Genomic DNA, 23,436 nt, shown 5'->3' on the forward strand with positions numbered 1-23,436 from the left:
ACTCGCGGCGCGGCGCGCAGTCTCCGGCCCGAGCACCAACCCCCGAGCCCAGCGAGGACCTGGAACCCCAGCCCCAGGGCTGCGAGGAGGCGGACGGAGGGAGCTCTCCCGGGGGAACCACCACCCCAAGGTCGACTCGCCAGAACCTCCGGGACCTTGTGATGGGCAGCTCCCCGCAGCTGAAGAGGAGCGTCTGCATGGGGGGCAGCAGCACCGGGGGCTGCTCTGGGGGAGGACGCGGCAAAGGTGGGGGTGACTCGGACAGCGCTTCCGTTGCCTCGTCGTCCGCGGAGGAGGAGATCAGCAGCGGGGCCTCGGTGACGCTGGACCCTTTGGAACACGCCTGGATGCTCTCGGCCTCGGACGGCAAGTGGGACAGCCTGGAGGCGCTGCTCATCTGTGAGCCTGGCCTGCTGACCAAGCGGGACTTCATCACCGGCTTCACTTGCCTGCACTGGGCTGCCAAGCACGGCCGGCAGGAGCTCCTGGCCATGCTAGTCAACTTCGCCAACAAACACCAGCTGCCAGTGAACATCAACGCCAGGACGAGCGGAGGCTACACCGCCCTGCACTTGGCAGCCATGCACGGGCACGTGGAGGTGGTGAAGTTGCTGGTGGGGGCCTACGACGCAGACGTGGACGTCAGGGACTACAGTGGGAAGAAGGCCTCGCAGTACCTGAGTCAGAGCATCGCCGAGGAGATCAAGAACCTGGTGGGAGCCCTGGACGAGGACGAAGGTGAAAGTGCCTCAGGCAGCGGGGGTGGGCGCTGGAGGCTTTCAAAAGTGCTCCCTTCCCACCTCATCACCTACAAACTCTCGCACGTCCTGGAGGATGGAGGGGATCATCACCATCACCACCACCACCACCACCACCTGGCTGAGGGATGGGCAGGAGGCAAAGCAAAGGACCCAGGTCGCAAAGCCTCAGGCAGCTCTAGTGGGCGAATAAAACCCAGACTCAACAAAATCCACTTCAAAACCCAGATCATCCACACCACACCCTTTTTCAGAGACCCGGAGCAGGCCCTGGAAGAGGGGGAGCAGGAAGAAGAGGATCGATCTCTTAAAGGCCACTTACCCTCATTCAAATTGAGACCGAAGTCCAATGTATTTGGGTAAAAATAATTTTTGTAGAAAATTCTAAGGGTTATTTGTCATCCGAAATACAATACTAGAGGTAGGCAAGTGAGACCAGAAAAGATTTAGGCAAAATTATGCATTCTTACTTTGGGGGGTTGGAGTGGGGGAGGGCGGAAGTGGGGGGGAGTTTCCCCTAGTATTCTGAGTGAGGTGGCTTTCCAAGTGATTCATCAAACCTTGACCTAGGCCTCTTTTCTCCATGCCATTCCTCTGCCCTGGAGTCCCTGTTTGTAAAGACTAGAGATGTATCTAAATTGGGGGTACAGAATTGATGACTGAGGGTTTCTTTGATTTAACCATTATTGGATGCCATGCTAAGTGAGGAATATTGCTCGTTTATGATTGTTAAAAGTGGTTACTCTTCCAAAAACAAGATATGCAAATTGTAATGAAATTGGTAACATTTGTTAAGTGTGAACGAAAACTAATTGCATTTGCTTTTTAAGATTTTGCGAAGGTCAGGTAAGAGTTGAAATGCAAAAATTCTAATTAGTAAATGAAAAAAATGGGAATCCTGTTGGTATCCTACTGTATTGTAAGTGTTCAGCTGTTTTTAAAAAGCAATCTCAGCTTTAATCACTCAACTAAAGAAATAAGCAACATTCACTTTGAGTTAATCTGTAGTATGCTTTCCTCTTAACTATCATACTGCACTCAGTATTAAGGTGCGTTATTAATAACCACAAATTTTTATTTAAAGAAAATACCTTGAACAACCTGTGTTACTTTAAAGTAAAATATTGCGTGTGGTTCTGATTCTCACTAACTTGTTTTGCTATTCTAAAAGTCTAAATTTGCTGAAGTTTTTATTCTGGGGTTATATAACCATTCTTTCTATTTGACATCACCCTAGTTGATGGTGCTTAGACTTGAATTGCCTACAGAACTGTTTCTGGTTTAGATGATTAACAAAAATTGGCATAAGTGTATGTGAGCCTATGCTTCTCTCAAGTAATAATTAAATCAACCTAAGGTACACTTTTTGTTTTACGAATAAAACATGCTCATAGTCTATACTTTGTAGCAATATTTTGCAAATACTTAAAATACTAAATCCTCTCAATTTTTCATGGTTTCCTTGACTCTAAATAGACATACAGTGAAGTTAATGAGAAGCTGGATAGTAACTCTACCCAGTTAAGAATAGCACTTTATAAAAGGGAAAAGATAAGAGATTGTACTGTTTCTATATTTAAATGCCGCTGGCTATTGAATTTCTTTACATGTAAGTGAAAAATACCAGTCATTAAAATTAAAGACTTACACATGATTGTTAATTACATTCCATTCAAATACATTAGTGTGAATATTTTATAATTGTAAAATTTAACTCACAAGCATATTAAATCTATTTGTAACAATATTCAAAACAATTTTTCTGGGAGACTAATTCCACAAGTCCTTCTTTAGTCTTTTTGGTCTCATTATTGATGAAACAAGTACCTGCAGCCTATAGAGATTAAGAGGTGAGTTGGCATGCAGAGTAATGAACCAATATATTAATTGTATACCACTGCAATCTTTAGAGAGGTCTTAGATCTTTAATTTCCCCAAGTCATAGAAATTTGTAACAAGTTTATCACACATCTCTAGAGTGAATCTGTTTAAAGATTAATGAAAAATATTCACATAAAATATATAAACTGTTATCCATTTATGTGCCTTTATTTTTATTTTAGGATTATGGAAATGGGGGCCATGTACATTTGAGAAGCACTTTTTCCACACATGTGGGTGAAAATCTAATTTTGTATAAATTAAAAGTAGAATCCTTGAAGGTGAAAGCCACTATTTGCTCTGAATCTGGTACACATTACCTGTATCTAGTGCAGAATAAGCTATAACTTCCCACTGAAGAATCTTACCTTTCATTGACATGTAAAGCTAAAGTAAACTATAAAGAGTATACACTTCAGAACCACCTAAACATTCTATTAAACAGTCAGTATTAAGCTCTTAAATGTGTATGTTACTAATTTATTGCACAAAAATCTGTAATTTGCTAGATCTTTAGAAATTGAGCTAATAATTCATTTAACTTTCTTTTCACCCTAGAGATTTTAACTTTTTTGATAAAATTTACTTTAAATTCTCAAAAATCATTCCTGAGGGAAACTACTTGTACATTCCTTGTCACAATGTGCTCATGTAGCATTTTCAGCTATTTAACTCTAATTCCTCTTATTTTTCACTTTCCAATTTGAGATTATAAAAAGCAAATTATTTGTGTAATTTGATATTTGTGAAGTTGTATTTACCATTAATGGAAATTATGTCAGTTACTTAGATGTTTGTTGATATGAAACTGTATAGTTAGGAAACTCAAGAATGTCCATGTGTTTTTTATAGGTACATTTGAAACTAATGAATGTATGTCATAGTTCTCTTCACATTTATGGTATATAAAATGCAACCAGCTAATATAACTTGAAAATCTGGTACTATTTTATTCATACCTGAAATCTGGGTGTCCAGGATGCCTTGTCTTTTATTTTTTAAATAAATGAAACTTTGGGAGCTTAGAATGTAAAATTTGTAGTTTGTTTTGTCAAAAATAAAAGGTTCATACTAGATTTTTTTCTCTGAATTGTCTAAATATCTCTAGTCCTTTATCATGTTTTATGGTTCATACAATGCTTTTTGACGTTTCAGTTTATTTGGTCTCTTCCTTTCCCTTGAAGTTATTGATCATATATCCCTAATCCTATATAATAAAAGCCCAGCGACCGAAACAGCGGAACGACCAGAATGACCAGAGACCAGAATGACCGTGGCCCCTCGCCCCAGCGGGGACCCCCACCCCGATCTGGGGCCCCCAAGGCAGGCCAGCCGGTGCCCACCATGCACTGGGCCTCTATCCCATATAATAAAAAGGGTAATGTGCAAATTGACCCTAACGGCAGAATGACCACTCAACCAGTCACTATGAGGTGCACTGACCACCTCTCAGTCCCTTTCCCTGGCCGAATGGGGAACTGGGGATGGGTGGTTGGGGATGTGGATGGCACCAGGCCAAGGTCCCCGTCCCACCAGTCACCCCACACACAGAGGGCAACCTGCGGCAGGGGCAGGGCCAGCGAGCGGGCGGGAACAGCCAACCTCTCAGTCCCTTCCCCCGGCCATCAGGCTCCAATCACCTGATGGTGAAAGGGGAACTGGGGTGGGGGGCAGGGCTGGCTGCAAGCAGCAGGGGATGATGGTCCTAATCACAGACCAAGCCTAGGGACTGTACCCGTGCATGAATTTCGTGCGCTGGGCCTCTACATGTAAGGAATAAAGGTTGATGGCTGTTCAGGGTCACGAAGTAAATGGCAGTAAGATCTTAAGATTGGGTGTTTTTTCACATTTTTTCTACACTTCAAATGGCAAAATTTTGACAGTGATGGATGAATCAACTTACAGAGAAGGTATTACCTCTACTACTACCTCAAAAAAAATAAAGCCTGTGGCTCCTGCACATACCACCTACCTACCATGAATGCTCCCACCCAGACCAAACCTTCAGAAAGGTATGGAGAATACCTTTTTCTATTTTCTTCAGTATCCATCAATAGTATTGGACATTAATGAATTCAATTCCTCCCCAGCCTGCCTTTGATCTTTATTTTAACAAGATTGGCATCTATCAGATGACAGAGGGATATAGGACTCAGTATAATTGTCCGCCCTTGTTTCCTCTTGGAAGATCCTGTTATGATTGGTGCTTGGTTTTTCTGTTATTACTGTTGATTTATGACAACTTTTTTCACTATACCTGAAGTACTAGATAAATCTAGTTTCTGTTTCTAAAATGACTTTTTTCCTTAGAAATATGTATCTGGAAAGGATTCATTGAGCAATCCATTTGAACATATCTTTGTAATTTTTCCTAGTGGAAAATTATTTTTTTATTTTGCTAAATAATGGCATTATTTAGAGCTTCTTGCAAGTTAATCTTAAAAGTGAATACTCTGCAAACCATTGTTCCTTCAATGATGAGTCAAGTCTTCATGAAATGCTTAATATTAGAGGACTGGAAGATGAAACTTGTGAACTAATTTTTCAAGACATAGCAGTAGAGCTGTTTGTGTTACTATCCACTTTTTTTTCCTCTGAAGAACATTACTTTCATGTTATCATACTCTTTTTTCAATCTTCTCTTTTAGATATCAGTTTCATCTCAGGAACTGGCTTCCCCATTCAGTTATTACTCCACATTTATTGATGAATATGTGACAAGTGCTGCCACCCTTCCACAATGCCTGGCATCTTAAAGGTACTCAATAAGTATTTTTTTCCTTTTAATGGAAAACACTAAAAAAAACATTTTGTAATGTTACATCATATGGATAATTTCAACAATGTGCTTTCATACCAAGTGAATTAGAGGTATTATTCATACAAATGGCTCTAAATGCCAGACAACCACTTTATCTGCAACTTAGTCAAAAGAACAATCTATTCTAATCCTGGAGGTAAAATCAGCTTTATTGGAATTTTACTTTGTGAGCAATTTAAGAAATTTTTTTAAATATATTTTTTATTGATTTCAGAGAGGAAGGGAGAGCTAGAGAAAGATAGAAACATTAATGATGAGAGAGAATCATTGATTGGTTGCCTCCTTCATGCCCCCACTGGGGATTGAGCCTGCAACCCAGGCATGTGCCCTTGACTGGAATCGAACCCAGGACCCTTCAGTCTGCAGGCCAACGCTCTATCCACTGAGCCAAACCAGCTAGGGCAATTTAAGAGGTTTTTAAGAGTAAAATTGATATAAAAAAGTTTTACCTTACAAGTTGACTCAAGTACATAATCCCTAGGAGAATCTTTTAACTCTATATTCTTCTTATTTTTCAATTTCCAAATTGAGATTATAAAAGTCAATTTGTGGAGTTGTATTTATCATTAATTGAAGTTATGTCAGTTATTTAGATGTTTGTTTATATGAAACTATGATTAGAAAACTCACGTTTCCTGGCTTTAAATATTTTATTGTCAGTATTCAAAAGACTGCTCTATTTTGTGAAGAGACGATGTTTAGTTTTGCCTAGAGGGCTTTCTAATAGTCATTTAAAGATTGCCATGGACTGTCCCATGAAGTGGAACACTCAACCTTTGGAAAGAATTGGTCAGAGGTTATGTGAGCATGTGAAAAGTTAAAATCGATCATTTAAAGCATCCCTGTGACTGATTGTGTCTCAAGAAACTTTGCTCTAGGTCATATCCATACTGACCAACGGTTTAGCCAAAACTGGCCTGACTGAGAATGAAGTTAACAAGAGAAATAGGGTCATTTAAGTTTTTGTGTTTTGTTTTTTTAAACACAATTTTATGCTGTTCTGATCAGAGAACCTGGAAATGCCCCCTTTGAATACTCTTCTGGGTCTCTAAGAAACATTGAGTTTAATAGTACAAATATAATTGATTATTCTTGAAATTTGTCCAGAATTGTCTGATATTGACAAATGTGATCTTCAAGCTTTGTTTAGTCTGTTTTTGGGCTGTTATAACAGAATAATAGACTAGGTGACTTATAAACAATAGAAACCGATTTTGCAGTTATGGAGGCTGAGAAGTCCAAGGTCAAGGAACTGACAGATTCAGTCTCTGATATGAGCTTGCTTCGTGGTTCATAGGCATTCGTCTATTTGAAACCAGACAATCAATGGGTCTAGGCTGCCTATCACTACTTGAGCCAATTCAGCAGAGACGGGGTTGAAGCATATGTGCGTGTTTATTCTAATACTGCTAGCAGTATGGGAGAGCAGCAGGTCATCCACAAAAATCTGCTCTGCAGACCCCATAAACCAGGTGTTTATATAGGGTAGGACAATGATTACATGGGGAAGTTGGCAATGCAGGCTGAGTGGGACTCCATTGTTTGGGCAACAAGGTTGTTAATCTTTCCATGATAATAGGCAGTTCCTGAATAAGATTGGACCACATTCCAAGGTTGATTCCTAGGTCCAAGGTTGACTCCCAGGTCCTGGCAGTGTACAACTCCCAGCCAGGTCAGAATATCCTTTCTTTAACCAACACAAGGTAATCATGGTTAACAGAGCATGCGCATCATTAATATTTCCCATAACCATAGCTATTCCCCAATATCCTATTTTTGCCCCTAACATATTTTCTGTGTCCTCACATGGCAGAAGGGAGTTCTCTGGGATCTCTCTCTCTCTCTCTCTCTCTCTCTCTCTCTCTTTTAGTTTAAATCTTTATTGTTGAAAGTTTACATATATCTGGGGTCTTGTTTATTAAGGGCAATACCTTCATGATCTAATCACCTCCAAAGGTCCTACCTCCTAATCCCATCACATTGGGGATTAGATTTCAACATATGAATTTGGGGGTACAAGCATTCAGTGTGGATGAAAAGGGGCCACATGCTAACCTGACAAGTTCAGGAAAGGCTTGTATAGTGACCTTGAAATCTCAGGGACCTAAAGTAACCACAAAGGATGATCTGAAATTAAAACTTCTTTAAAAAAAAAAAAAAAGCAGTTTATGGCAGTTTATGTCCTAGGCTAGAATCTTCCCGGACAAACGTCAATCTTTACCTTAACTAAGCCTGTCTCTTGTCTTTTGCATCTATGATAACATACCTTGGGAATGTCAGGACACCTCAGGGCACAACCAATTCACCAAAGCAGAGACTACAAATCCTCTTGTTGTTTTTATCATATTTATCATATTAATTGTTGACTGTTAACTATTCTGTACTGACCTATGTTAAAGATGGATCATTTTACTTATTATCCAATCCCAGTGGTTTCCCCCACTTTGCTTTCTCCAGCCTCCCTAACCTACCACCAATGACTTTCAAGTAACCCACTTATGTCTTCTCTTTTGAGTGTAATGTATAAAATAAGGTGCAAAACTGCCATTCCCTGGAGCATTATCTCAGAGATTTTGCTTCTGGCAATTGTCACAGTTTTGTGACAGGCACCTTTCACAGACTCCAGAGAGGTGTTATCAGACAGCCAACCCCCTGAGTCAGAGGGAGAGGGCTGTCCCCCACCTTCATTCTTCTCTTCTCATATAAATGAATTTAAATGAGAGACTTCAGACTATTGTGTTGTGATAAAGCCAATTTATTAAAAAAATTAAAGCATGCACTTACTTCTTTAGTAAGGCAAGCAAATCTATACATCTGGTTTATGAAGTGCAAATGGGCCCTCAGTTAATCTGAAGAGCAAGTGGGGTGCTGGGTTTCTGCCTTCTATACCCTCTTATCTATAAGTTTTTTTAAATTCCTCTGCTTAGATATCTTGGTATAGATTAACTCTGAAGTTCCCCCCTTTTCCTTGTTATGGCTTTTTCCACAATTATGAGAAGCACCTGGAAACTCTATCTTGACCAATCAAAGACTGCTGGCTTCACTGAACAGTAGGGCATTCTTCTTTCCCCCTCTAACCTCCATTCTGCTGTCTTTTAGTAATTTCAGGGTGATTTAGCTATGTATTTTCTAGTTGCATTAAGATTCCCCCTCCTCTCCTGCGTTCTTTTGTGAGAAGGAGAGGTTTTAACCTTTTGTTCTCAAGATAAGGTCCTGCTACAAGTTACCTGCATAGCTTTTTGGCTTTAATTTTCCTGCCTCAGTTTCCCTATTCCAATTTATTAGAAAGAAGGCGATCACCAGAGTTAAGGGTCCTGTTAGAACACAAAGGATACTCAGGAGTCAGACAGCAAGGCAATATCTTTACCTCTGCAAGAGGGTGTGCAACCAACAAAGAGTCTGGTAAGCAAGCACATGGAGCAGGAAGGCCGCTCGGATTTTATTCCTGATGCAGTCTGCCCCTCATGTTAATTGGTTAAGGCTCAATTTCACTTTCTTGCATTATCAGTTAATTCAAAGAACAGGGAGGGGTTGAAATTTAAGAAACCAAAACTGCCCTCACCGGTTTGGCTCAGTGGATAGAGCGTCGGCCTTTGGACTGAAGGGTCCCAGGTTCGATTCCGGTCGGGGGCATGTACCTTGGTTGCGGGCACATCCCCAGTGGGGGGTATGCAGGAGGCAGCTGATCGGTGTTTCTCTCTCATTGATGTTTCTGGCTCTCTGTCCCTCTCCCTTCCTCTCTGTAAAAAATCAATAAAATATATTAAAAAAAAAAAAAAAGAAACCAAAACTTAGAATGGTGGCCTCCTAAATCATGTGACTTAGAATGACGGCCATCTCTCAAAATGGCTGCTCGTAAGCTAAGGAACTTCCTTCTTTGACAGAAAAGATTACGGGTTGATTCTCATAATTCTCACAATTCCCCCTTTTTTCTTATTTAACTGATTTCACTCTTTTCTTCTAACTCGGTCCGCATTAGTTGATTTTCATGTTCTGCAGTGTCTAGGAGAAGGAGATTGTTTTGTTGGTATGATACTGGGGTCTGTTTGGTCAATGTGGTTTCAATTAACCTTTGGAAAAGACCTCTCATACATGGGATGATACAGCATCCCATTACTGTCATAACTCCTAACACGGTTATCAAAGAGGTGAATATGGATACCATCATTCCTTTCCACTTCCCAAACCATTGCTCTAGTAAATCAGAGAAAGGATCCTCAACCCCAGGATTCTCAGCTAACTCATTAGCTAAAGTTGTTAATCCCTATAGGGCCTTAGTGATGGTTCCATCTGGAGCTGTGTTGTTAGGGATGAATGAACAACATTGCCCCCCCCTCCCCATCATTACACAAACTCCCCCTTTTTCTGCCAGAATCATATCCAAGGCCAACCTATTCTCCCAGGTCATTCTGCTGGTAGCATCTAGTTTTTCAGCTGTACCTTTAAATGCATCTCAAGGAAAGTTGACAAACCTCTGTTGATTTTAATAAATATAATTAATCCAATCTACATTTTTGTTGACAGTGGACCATCAGAACAGGACAGATTCAAACCCTGCAGCAATTTGATTTCTAGCCTTAAACTCATTGGCACTCTTCTTGGAACCCCAATGGAATCTATGTAAATACTAAAGGCCTGATGCATGAAGTTGGTGCAAGGGGCTCAGCCCCCGCCACCACGGCAGCTGCCTCTGCCTTGGGCCCCCGCCGCTGCAGCAGCTTCGTCTGGAAGGTTGTCGGTCTAATTAGCAAATTACGCTTTTTATAATTATAGATGGGGATTAAAAGAGCCCTCTGAACTCTCTCTTTTCTTCCTAGTCTGTCTGTCCATTGAAAAAGGCTTATGGTATGCCAAAGTGAAAGGGATAGACAATTGTATCAGAGCACAAGTTCCACTCCAGTGGCTAGGCAAGGCCACAAGTAATGGTCCCCAGCAATACCACCAGACATCAGCACGGGTTATTGACAGAGCAGAATGATTGGCTTCTGAGGATCCTCGACCATTTACATATCCAAATAAATTTCCCATGAACTCCGAATACTGTTTCCTCTCTACCTTGAGAGGCAGGAGGTATAATTTACTTCAGAAGATGAGGGCTGGATCATTTTGGGGAACCCTTGCCCTTTACCTCTGTTGGATGGGAACAACAGGGAGTCTTACAGGAAGTGTTTCCCCAGGTGGTTTCCTCCTGATACGAGGCAAGCATACATTCCATCCCGTTACTGTCTGAGGCCTATCCAAATGGAAATGGGACCACTTGGGCCTCTGGCCTTCCTGCCGCAAAAGCGTAACAGTTGCTTTTATGTAGGGGGCGTACAGTATATTTAATCCATTCCACCCAGGCATTCATTTCCTTATATCCTTCTTCTATTTGCAAAGTTTGTCTTGAATCCTCAACTCAATTAGGGTCTCTTTTGTAGGATCATTTTGTGGTACAAAGGGATTTTCCCCCAGCTTAGAGGTAGAACTAGTCATGGTGGTGGCAGTGATGATGTCCTTGGGTGGGGCTACCAGTCTCAGAGCAAACCTCCCTTGGGGATCTTGTTCTGTGACATCTACTCCTAAATCTAGTCCTAGCCAATCTTTTGGCCTAGAGGCTGAAATATTCAAGTCATTCAAGTTATTTATAGTGAAGAACAAGGGATTACACTGTAAGTTCTGGCAAGCATGGGGAGGGGTACCTCTATATAGATGTATTCTAGCCTTTAGTTGACTAAACTTTTTATCTGCTGGTCAGGATATAGCCATCCAGCCCTGGTAGGGTGGTCCACCATACATCATTCCAGGTAGGACAAGGGGATAGACCAGTGGTCGGCAAACTGTGGCTCGTGAGCCACATGTGGCTCTTTGGCCCATTGAGTGTGGCTCTTCCACAAAATACCACGTGCGGGCGCGCATGTACAGTGCGATTGAAACTTTGTGGCCCATGAGCAGAAGTCGGTATTTTGTGGAAGAGCCACACACAAGGGGCCAAAGAGCCACATGTGGCTTGTGAGCCGCAGTTTGCCGACCACTGGGATAGACCATTCGCTCCCAGTGAGGTATCAAGATACATGTAAATGGAATAGGCCTGTAGCTGCCTTTGATTGTTTGGCAGGCATCAAATTGAAGGGTTATGGGCTTATCTCCCTTGGTCACATTAATCAATAACTTAACTGGGTAAGCATGATCCAGATTGTATACATTTCCCCAGCCCACATTGTAAGCCCTTGCAATTTTCCAGAGCCCCAAAGCAAATAGAATCTAGTACATGATGGCCATTAAGACATCTAACAGTTGCTTTCGTGTTAATTTCAAGGGACTATGTCCTGGTATGGCTGAAAAGTTGAGGTGTCTCTACCCTGAGAGGTTGGTGGTACACTCTTAACCCAGGTGTGATAGGGTCCAACCTCATTCTGCAGGCGGAAAAGTGGTCTCGGGGGTAAGCATGACAAGGTAGGGTCCTTCCCAGGAGGGTTCCAACTTGCTTTTCTTCCAAGTCTTGATTAGAACATAGTCTCTCAGTTAATGGTGATGAACCAGAAACTCACGAGGAGGGTTTTGGGCTAGGAGGCCTTTTAACCTGAGAGATTAGAGTAGAGGAGTTACCCAGTACATAGTTCTTAAGAAATTAATCTTTAGTCTCCATTGTAGGAAGATCTTGAGGCCTTCCTAAGTAGGGAAGGCCATACAGCATCTCATAAGGGGATAGCCCTACATCCTTCCTTGGAGCTGTTCTAATCCAGAGAAGTGCAATAGGGAGACATTTAGTCCCGGGGAGCTTTGTTTCCAGCATCAGTTTGGTGATCTGTCTCTTCAAAGTTTGGTTCATTCTTTCTACCCTTCCCAAAGAAGGGGGGTACGAGGGAGTATGACATTCCCATCTTATATCTAACCCATAATATCCTTAATAATGGTGATAGTAAAGTGGATCCCGTTATCAGAATCTATATTTTAATGGCTTCAATCCAATTTGTTAAGTGATCTACTATCACCAGTAGGTATTTTTGTCTTTCTACTTTGGGCATTTCTGTATAATCCACCTGGATGCTTTGGAAGGATCTGAGCTGGGGAGGTCTTCCCCCTGGGAGTTGCTTCCTCAGGCCTGTTTATTAACCTTTCTGCAAGTAATGCAGCCCTCTTGCACCTGTTTTGCCACTGTCCTTAGAATGACATCGCACATAGCTTGTGGCCCCCATGGGTCCCTTTGTGAAGGAGGGTCTTAAGTTCTCTAATCATTTCCTTTCCATCAGGCAATTTCCATTTTTCTTCTTTATCATTCACAGCTCCTGTTGGAGACCAGGTGTAAGCTGACACGGTCCTTGCACCTGAAGGGGCTACCAAGGCTGGGACCCTTACGCACACAGTTTTCCCAGACTTGTTTGGATGGCGGTTATCAGTAGAATGAGAGCAACCTTTGTAGAATGAGAACAGCCTTTCATGGCTTATCAAGAAGTCTGTAACTATTTACTGAGATTTGCTGTACCAAGAATTTGTCCTTCCGCTCTGTCTCTCCCTTAGAGATTAAGAGGAACAAAGAATACATTCCTCTTGACAGACCTCCTATTCAGTGTTTTGTGTATAAAAGGCATTGCGTGGTTAATAAACTTACTGCAGCTCCTCGATTGATCTGTAGTCCTCCAGATCCCGCTCTCCTGTCTTTCTTTCTTTTCTCAATTCCCACCTCCCTACCTCAGCCCAGTTCAACCTGTCAGGCTGGCCCTGACAAGCTCCCATCTGTATTAATTGTCTCTTCCTCCATGCTAAACTTTGGAATAACTTCAAGGAGTAGCAGGACTGGGACCAGAGTTAATATAGGAGTTTCAGATTGTCGCGCTGCCTCTTTAGCAGCCTCATCTGCCAACCTATTTTCCCCAGGCTTCCAGGGTCCCCCCTTTTGATGACCCGGTGTGTAGACAATAGCAATTTCTTCTTGCATCATCAGGTTGTCCAGTACTTGAGTTATTAATTTCAGACCATCCTTTGTGGTTACTTTAGGTCCCTTTTTGAGTTTGCAAGGCCACCACACAGGCCTTCCCTGAGCTAGTCAGGTTAGCATATGGCCCCTTTTGTCCACACTTATCAGGCTACCACCTAGTGATGTAGAAATGTAGAAAATTCATAGTCTCTCTACAAGAGACCAAACAAAAACCATAAACAAGAAGCACTAATGGTTAAGACAGATGCACAGGAACAGATTAGAACTAAAATTTAGGTGTTTGGGTTTTGTTTTCCATCTCACCTAGAATAAAATTCATTTGGGTTGGGGAAGAATATTTCCTTAGGTCAGAATGGTAGAGTTTCTAAAATGTACAGGGTGTGGTTATGTTTCTATTTTTAGGCTCACCATGCCTTGCCCCAGCACTTTGCCTTGCCCCAGCACCATGCCTTGCCCCAGCACCTTGTCTAAACACTTAAGCACTAATAGAAAGACTCAGACCCCCTTCCACATATCCGTGAGACTGAAGGCCAACCTGAAAGGAAACCAGCAACACAGTACCCATTTTCCTTACCATAAATTTATAAATTTGTAACACTAAATCTGAATTTTGATAACTCCTTTTGGAATAGGCAGAGGCCTACCTTAGCTCTATTACTAAGAGTGATATTTAAATGTATTTAAGAACAGAAGACATTGGCTTATTGTCTGTTAACTATGCATGTACTTCAAATGAACAAAACTTTAATATTAAATCATTTATTTATTAAATTTATTATTAAATTAAATTTTAATTGATTTAATAATTTATTTAATTTATGAACTATTTTTATATAAAAATGTATACTCATGGATTTAAACAAATGACAGTATAGAAACAGGGTGAAAAGTAAAAACTACTCATTTCCTCTCTATTTATTTTCCACAGTGTAACTTCAGCTAATGGTTCCTTCTATACTTTAAATTATTTGACGTTTCTTTAATTCAGGCTAGCATATCTCTTTGATTTAAAATAATTTATTCCGTTTTTACTGGGTTATACCTAATGCAGATATCGAAGAAGTGAAACACAGCTAGTATTTAGATTCTTATCCAAAGAACACCTTAACTATAAGGCTTCAGAGTTAAAAGTAGGACTTGTTATAGTTTAGGTTCCTCAGGAAGCTTCACTCAGGCCCTGGCTCCATCTCAGAGTTCTCCCCACCAGTCCACTGAACCCTTCCCAGAGAGAGATTTGCAAATGAACAGCTGACTATGCCATCCCTGGCCTTCAACTAAGGAGAAGGCTTTGCAATCTCCCAGCCTACTTTCTCCTTTCTGGCTTCCATTCCCCTCACTTGCCTTCCATCCCCTCACCCTGCACCATGCTTTGGACATACCAAGCTCCTTGTGGTTCACAAAATATAGTGCCCTTTCCAGCCATGTTCTTTTCCAAGCTGTGTGGATGACTAGTAGTCGAGTTTCTTCATTGCCTGGAAATCCCTAGTCCCTCCTCCTTGACCAGCTGACAATGTTCTCCTCTGTGCTTTGCTCAACCCATGAGTGTCTCTGTATCATCCATTCCTGGTTTTCCTGACCTCTGTCAGCTCCTCATGCCCAGACATCCTGAGGTGCACTTGCTCTTAGGAGTTCTTTAAAGACTAGGGGATAACAGCTCTTCTCGCCAGCCACACCTCTCCCCACAGTCCTTAGATCTCTAAGACAGGATACATCTGGAGCTTCTTTTTCTCAAAACCTCAAGTGGCCCAGGTGGATAGCTTCTGGCAGGTGCATCTGGTATCTGGGTAGGGTGATGTTACTTGTTTAAAAGCTATCCCACCCTGATTACCTTTCCCATTGTCTTACCTCAGAAGCCTAAGTGTTCCGGGATTAAGGTACCCTTCTATATGCACACTGTGGGAAAGTTCCTTCCAGGTGAAGTAATCAACCACTAGAAATAACACCTTCAAAAACAAAATTAATCTCCCAAAATCTATATATATAAAAAGCCAGCGACCGGAACTCTGTAATGACCATAACGACCGGTTGCTATGATGCCCACTGTGGCCAGTGAACCAGCCCAATCGAGGGCGGGGCAGCCAGCCAACCCCCCCACAGCCCCTCCCCCCAGCTGGCCCTGCCCCTGATCACCCCCCACCCCAATAGGGGGCAGGGCCAGCTAGCCAACCTCCTGCAGCCCCTCCCCCTGGCTGGCCCAACCCCTGATGGACCCCCACTACCCCGATTGGCCTTCAGCCCCTCTCCCTGGCTGTCCCCGCCCTTGATTCCCCCCCTACTCCAATAGGGGATGGGACTGGCCGGCCAACCTCCTGCAGCCCCCACCACCCCAATCGGCCCCTGCACTCTTATCAGGGGCAGGGCCGGCCGGCCAACCACTCATGGACCCTCCCCCAGGCCGCTGGCCCCTGATCGGCTCTCCCTATCCCATTTGGGGGTGAGGCCCCAGCCCCACCCCCAATTGGCCCCCCACCCCAAACGGGGGCGGGGCCCACCAGCCAATTGCCCTCAGTACCTCCCCGAAGCCTGCCCAGCCCTGATCAGGCCCCGATCAGAGTGGGCCAGCCGGCCAACCTCCCGCCATCTCCTCCTCCGACAGGCCTGGCCCCAATCTGCCCAGATTGGGGCTGGGCCAGCCAGACCCACCCATGCACGAATTCATGCACTGGGCCTCTAGTAACTTCATAAGCAAGATTAGTAAGTTTGTGGTGGAGGGAGGAGAGGAGAGGACACAAGGACAGCCCAAGATGGGGTCTGGACAAAAAAGGAAGCTCTTGAGGTTCCTGGGATACACTGCAAAGGGAGGGGCTGCAAAACTTTCTTCTGGGTGTCATCTTTGTGCCAATTTAATTCTACACAAATATGATGGTTGCTCTTCTATGCACTGCAGGGCTAGGCATGCCCTGTTGGCCTGCTGGCTCCATGAAGACAGGGGCGAGACTGCCTTGACATAGTCTACAACAGTGCTCTGCACATGATAGTTGCTTAGTCCAAATGTGTTCAAAGGAGGCCATGGGAACATGGTCTGAGGCTAAGACAAAAATAAATGCCATGGTCCAGCCTATCATACAAAACTGTTTTGAGGTAACCTCCATTCTAGGGGTGCTCCAGGGAAGGTTGGCAGGAGACAAACATAAAAGCAGGTAGGGGCCATCTCTTAGAAAGTTTTGAATGTCAGGCTGAGAAGTTTATCCATACTCTGGTGAGTTTTTTCAATAGGATAGCAACATGATGCATATTATATTTTAAGAAAATTGATCTCTCACAATTAATTGCTTTTATAATTTTGAGCAATATTCTGGAACATGAAACATGCTTTCAACCAAACTTGCCCATTTCATAAACATAGTTCAGACTCTTAGACTGCTTCTTCAGGTTTCCATTTGAAACCATCTGTGAGCTGTCTGGGGTATGTGTCTGGGGTATGCTCTTCTTTTTCTTTCTGTGGGGAGGTAACAAGTATAGTCTAGATGTGTGTGATTATGATGATGATTGCAGCCGCCTCTCTCCCTGTGCCCTCCACATCTCTCACTGCCTCTTGCTTACACACTGAAAATCTACTTATTTAGATTTGGTCTACATTGAAATTAAACTCTTAACTAATTATGAAGAGATATTTTGGTAAACAAATGAACAGAATAAAGGAGTATTTAAGGAAAACATTGGTAGGTGAGGACTTGAAATCACCACAGCGTGCCTTTCATTCCAGGCTAACACTACCGTTCTGGTGGAATAGTGAAAAGAGAGTTTCTGAACTGAGTGTAAAGTTGGCAGGATAAACTTTGAGGTCATTTTAGGTAGAATATTCTGGTATATAGATACTGAATCTCATGCCCCAGAAACTTGGCTGCAGGTCACTGTCAGCATTCATTAACTCTGGAACCTATGAAGAAGCAAAAATTTGTCAACCTAGTTTAGAGTTTACTAAATAGAAACATTGTACTTATAATATCTTATAATTCAGAAGTTTCATAAATTCATGTTGATCTGACCCCCAATTATAATTAATTATACTACTTAAAATATTTGTTTAGATAAAATTGACTCATGCAAAATGTAGATTCTTTATTTTCTCCTTGAAAGTGACCACTGTCTCCTGATCTCTGGAAAATTGATCTGCCATTTACATGCCATTTAAACTGAGGCACTGTGTATTTTGTTTCAATAGTTCATGTATAAATTGAAGATAATATAGATATCTTGTATAGCCCATCACACATAGTTGTTTTGATATTCAAAAGATATATCATGTGGAGGGTTTAAAATACTATAAACACATAACATGTGGAATTAAAGAAGTCCAGTGTCCATATTCCTTTTTCTTTTTCTCTTAGCATATCGGGCTGTTTCCTCTTCTAAAACCATGGTTAAGGTTCTGGTAAAGATGGTGGAGTAGGTAAATATAGTACTCGCTGCCACCCACAACCACATGAAAATTACAACTAAAACATAGAACAACCATCATTCAGAACCACCTGAAATCTGGTTGAATGGAAGTCCTACAACTAGGGAATTAAAGAAGATACATATCAAAACTAGTAGGAGAAGCAGAGATGTGGGGCAGAATCACTGAACTGGCTGGCCCCACACTCATGTGTGGCAGTTTAAAATCAGGAGGGATATCTTGGGTGTGGAGGTTTCCCTGAGGTGTGAGGGGTCCCTGCTCCAGCCCAGGGTTCCAGTGCTGATAAGAGAAGTCCTCACAACTTCTGGTTATAAAAACCAGCAGGGATTGTGTCTGAGTGACACAGAAACTGCTGGAGTCCCACGTAGTTCCTTTTTTTATAAAAATATATCTTTATTTATTTCAAATAGAAAGGGAGAGGGAGAGAGAGAGATAGAAACATCAATGATGAGAGAGAATCATTGATTGACTACATCCTGCACACCCCATACTGGGGATCAAGCCCACAAGCCAGGCATGTGCCCTGACCCAGAATTGAACGGTGACCTCCTCGTTCACAGGTTGATGCTGAAGCACTGAGCCACACCAGCAGGGCCCAGACAGTTCCTCTTAAAGGGCCTGTGCATGGACTTACTCAGATTCACTCCCTCTGAGCTCCATGGGTAGGACAGCAGCTTGGAAGGAACGTGGGACATTAGGGGAAGAACTAACTTGCCTGGAATCAGGGCAAGAGCTGAAGGGGTACCTTTCTCCAAGACAAAAGTGCTGGCAGAGACCAGTGTTCCACTGTTCCATTGATGAGCTTTCCCTGCCACAGAGCTGGTGGGCAGGGCACCATATCTGAATCTCCATCAACCTGGCTCAGACTTTTTCCCCTGCCCTGGTGATTCCCTGAGACCGTGCCCCTCCCTAATTGCTTATCCATTCTAGTGGCTTTTCCATACAACTGGCCTCTCTTGTTCTCATGCTTCAGGCTTACGTAACATCCCTCAAACAAGCAGCAGCTGGCCTCAGCATGCCCTGTAACTCTCAAAAAGTGGCCCTAGACCCAGCACTAGTGGCAGCCGGCCTTGGTTCATAGCTTGACCTCTCCTGGGCACCTCTAAGCCCAACACAAGTAGCAACCATCTGCAGATTGCTTTGTAGCTCAAGCTGGTGGCCTCTGGAAGGGCACAGGCAGTGGTTGACTTTGTACCTCTCAGGAGGCCTCATAGCCAGTGCACCCGATGGTCAGCTTCCACCATGCCAGATTACAACCCTATCAGCTCCACAAGGGACACATTCAATGGGTAGACTTGGTGAGTACCAAAGCCTCACTGAAGCAAGTCCTTATCTATAAGGGTGTTTCCTTCATAGCAGCTCTTCTGCTGTAGTTGCAGCTAATATTTGCAACTGATTGGCCTGGGGTCAATTTCTCCCAGTGACACCAAAATTAATCAAGGCTCAACTACAATAGGATAGTGTACAGAGTTCACACAGAGTCGCACCTAGAGTGCCAAGGTGAGGTGACTGGGGAGGCTGAGCCACTGGGCTCTATAGGACACCTACTGCACAAGGCCACTCTACCAAGTCTTGGACACAGCAAATCTACCTAATACATAGAAACAAACACAGGGAAACAGCCACAAGGCAGAGACAAAGAAACATGTCACAAATGAAAGAACAGGAGAAATCTCCAGACAAAGAACTAAATGAAATGGAAGCAAGAAAATTACCTGATACAGAGTTTAAAACAATGGTTATAAGGATGCTCAAGGAACTTACTGAAAATTTCAAGGAACTTAGTGAGAATATCAACAACATAAAAATGGACCAGTTAGAAATGAAGGATACTTTAACTGAAATAAAGAATAGCTTAAGGGAATCAACAATAGAGTAGAGGATGCTGAGAGTCAAATCTAGAATTAGTAATATAAGGAAGCAAAAAACACCCAATCAGAACAGCAAAAAAAGAAAAAAGAATCCAAAAATATGAAGATAGTGTACGGAGCCTCTGGGACAACTTCAAACGTACCAACATCCGAATTATGGGGGTGCCAGAAGAAGAGAGAGAGCAAGAAATTGAAGAAAACCTATAAGAAATAATGATAGAAAACTTCCCCTACCTTCTGAAAGAAATATACTTACAAGTCCAGGAAGCACAGAGAGTCCCAAACAAGAGGAATCCAAAGAGGCCCACAACAAGACACATCATAATTAAAATGCCAAGGGACAAAGAGAGAATCTTAAAAGCAGCAAGAGCAAAGCAATTAGTTACCTACAAGGGCTCACCCATATGACTATCAGCTGATTTTTCAACAGAAACTTTGTAGGCCAGAAGGGAGTGGCAAGAAATATTCAAAGTGATGAATAGCAAGGACCTACAACCAAGATTACTCTACCCAGCAAAGCTATCATTTAGAATTGAAGGTCAGATAAAGAGCTTCCCAGATTAGAAAATGCTAAAGGAGTTTATCACCATCAAACCAACATTACTTGAAATGTTGAAGGGTATTATTTTAAAAATATTTTTATTGATTTCAGAAAGGAAGGGAGAGGAAGAGAGAGATAAAAACATCAATGATGAGAGAGAAACATTAATTGGTTGCCTCCTGCATGCCCCCATACTGGGGATCGAGCCCAAAACCCAGGCATGTACCCTGACCTGGAATCAAACTGTGACCTCCTAGTTCCTAGATCGATGCTCAGTCACTGAGCCACACTGGCCGAGTGAAGGGTATTCTTCAAGAAGAGAAATAAGGAGAAGGAGAAGGAGAGGAGAAGACGAAGAAGAAAAGAAGAAGAAAATGTGAACAATAAAATGGCAATAAGTACATATCTATCAATAATTGAATCTAAAAATCAAAATAGAAGAATAAGGAATCTAATGAACAAAATAGACTGATGAATAAAATGGAACCAGAAGCATGGAAACATGGAACAGACTGACGAATCTCAGTGGGAAAGGGGGTAGGGGTGGGAAGAGATTAATCAAAGATCTTATATGCATATATGCATTACCTATGGACACAGATAATAATGTGGTAAAGGCCTGGGCTTGGGTAGGGAGGGGTCAATGGGAAGGGGGGAAAGGGTGACATCTGTAATACCCTCAACAATAAAGATTAAGAAAGAAAAAGGATAGGTATTAGTTTTCCTTTGAATGTTTGGTAAAATTCACCTGTGAAGCCATCCAGTCCAGGACTTTTGTTTTGGGGGAGTTTTTTGGCTACTGTTTTAATTTCATTAGTTGTAATCAGTCTATTCAGATTTTTTGATTCTTGCTGATTTAGTTTTGGAAGATCATACACCATGATCAAGTGGGTTTTATTCTGGGGATGCAAAGTTGGTACACTACTCACAAATTAATATATATGATATACCACGTAAAAAAATAAAGATAAAAATGCAAAAAAATTTTGATAAAATCTAGCACCCATCCTATATAATAAAAGCCTACTATGCAAATCAACCGAATGGCAGAACAACCAGTCACTATAACACGCACTGACCACCAGGGGGCAGATGCTCAATGCAGGAGCTGCCCCCTGGTGGTCAGCACACTCCCACAGGGCGAGTGCCGCTCAGCCAGAAGCCAGGCTCATGGCTGGCGAGTGCAGCAGCAGTGGCGGGAGCCTCTCCCACCTCTACAACAGCACTAAGGAGCAGCAAGCTGAGCAGTAAGGAGCAGCAAGAAGGCAGGCAGTAAGAAGCAAGTGGTCCTGGACTGAGAGAGGGATGTCTGCCTGCCAGCTTAGGCCCACTTCCGCAGGGAGCAAGTCTAAGCTGGCAGGCAGACATCCCCTGAGGTGTCCCGGATTGCGCGAGGGCGCAGGCCGGGTTGAGGGCCGCCCCCCCACCCCAGTGCACAAATTTCGTGCACTGGGCTTCTAGTTTATGATAAAAACTCTCAGCAAAGTGGGAATAGAGGAATCAACCTTAACATAATAAAAGCCATATATGACAAACCTACAGCCAACATCATAATCAATGGAAAAAACTATGAGTGTTTCCCTTAAGATCAGGAACAAGGCAGAAATGTCCATTTTCACCACTGTTATTCAACTTAGTACTGGAAGTCTGAGCCTCAGCAATTAGACAAGAAGAAGTAAAAGGCATCCAAGTTGAAAAGGTGAAGTAAAAATGTCATTATTTGTAGATGATATAATACTATATATAGAGAACCCTAAAGACTCCACATACAAAAGTACTAGACCTGATAAATGAATTCAGTAATTACAAAATTAATACAAAGTTAATATTCAGAAATAGTTAAATTTTTATACACTAATAAATAACTATCAGAAAGAGAAACTAAGAAAACAATCTCACAATTGCAACAACAAAACAAAATAAGTTACCTAGGAATAAATTTATCCAAGGAGGTAAAAGATCTGTATTTGGAAAATTATAGGATACTGAAGAAAGAAACTGAACAAGATACAAATAAGTGGAAACATATACCATGTTCAGGGATAGGAAGAATTAACATCATTAAAATGTCCATACTACCCAAAGCAATCTATAGTTTCAACACAATTTCTATCAAAATACCAATGGCATATTTTACAGAACTAAAACAAATATTCCAAAAATGTATATAGAACTACAAAAAAAACAACAACACTAGCCATAGCAGTTTTGAGAAAGAAGAACAAAGTTGGAGGAATTACACTATCTGATATCAAACTATACTCCTGGGACATAGTAATCAAAACAACATGTTACTGGCATAAAAAGAGAACTATAGATCAATAGAACAGAATAGAGATCCCAGAAATAATCCAACACCATTATTGTCAATTAATATTTGAAAAAGGAGTAAAAAACATACAATGGGGGTATGGATGACAGAGAGACCAGAGAATGGAGCTATTGCATTCCAAAAGATTGATGCCATGAGAAGGGGAGTGCTCCACTCAAGATAAATGGGGTCTGCAGTGTGGGAGAGGGACTCAGCACAGGGATCCTGGCAGCTGACCCTTCAGCTCTTTCCCAGAGGCACAAACCCCTGTCTCTCCTCACACAACTCTAGTCTACTTCATCCTCCTTTTGTGAGAGCCCAGGGTGAGTTGCTGTGAACGAGTTTAATTGGCCCTTTAAGAGAGCACCTGTGCACACAGCAGACTCCCATCTCTCCCTGGGAGACAGAATCCCTGCTGATTTTCACAGCCAAAATGTTATGTGGGCACCCCTTCTTGTGTCTGGTGCTCTGGGATGGGGAGCCCAGAGAGGGGTTAGATCCCTTTCTTCTCAGCGGGAACCTTTGCAGCTGACATATCCGTCCAGAATCTCGGCTGCCTGTGAGAGCGGGGCCAGTCCCCTTTGTGTCTCCACCCTTCCTGCCTGTCTTGATGTGCCTTCTTCTATAAATCCTTGGTTATAGGACTTCTGTTCAGGTTGTCTTCAGTTGGTTATTCAGGTTGATTGTTCTACATTTTAGTTGCAGTTCCATTTTGGTCCTGGGAGGAAGTAAATGCAGCTTCTCAGCTTCTACCTACTCCACCACCATCTTCCATCCTCTTTTTGTTTGTTTTTTAGATTTCACATGTAAGTGACATCATATGGTCTTTCTCTGTCTGACTTATTTTGCTTAGCATAAAGCCCTTAAAGCCCATCAATGTTGTCATAAATGCAAGATTTCCTCTTCCTCCTCTTCCTCCTCCTCCTCCTCCTC

The 23,436-nt window shown here is 42.4% G+C and overlaps 1 protein-coding gene across 1 annotated transcript; it reads left to right on the plus strand.

Annotated features, from left to right (window-relative positions):
- The first annotated feature begins 6 nt into the window (after nucleotides 1-6).
- On the plus strand, nucleotides 7-12,832 carry SOWAHC (sosondowah ankyrin repeat domain family member C). Its single transcript, XM_014532100.1, has 3 exons — nucleotides 7-1,117; nucleotides 5,288-5,397; nucleotides 12,726-12,832. The coding sequence occupies exons 1-2, from the start codon at nucleotides 162-164 to the stop codon at nucleotides 5,355-5,357; spliced, it is 1,026 nt and encodes a 341-aa protein (XP_014387586.1). The 5' UTR covers nucleotides 7-161; the 3' UTR covers nucleotides 5,358-5,397; nucleotides 12,726-12,832.
- The last annotated feature ends 10,604 nt before the right edge of the window (nucleotides 12,833-23,436 follow it).

The sequence above is a fragment of the Myotis brandtii genome, unplaced genomic scaffold, assembly GCF_000412655.1.
Source record: "Myotis brandtii unplaced genomic scaffold, ASM41265v1 scaffold842, whole genome shotgun sequence".
In the NCBI taxonomy this organism is placed as follows: domain Eukaryota; kingdom Metazoa; phylum Chordata; class Mammalia; order Chiroptera; family Vespertilionidae; genus Myotis; species Myotis brandtii.

Coding starts and splice junctions, on each gene's coding strand:
- SOWAHC (XM_014532100.1), top strand. CDS start 162: ATGGGCAGCTCCCCGCAGCTGAAGAGGAGCGTCTGCATGGGGGGCAGC. Junction 1,118..5,287: donor CCGAAGTCCAATGTATTTGG/GTAAAAATAATT, acceptor CTTCTCTTTTAG/ATATCAGTTTCATCTCAGGA.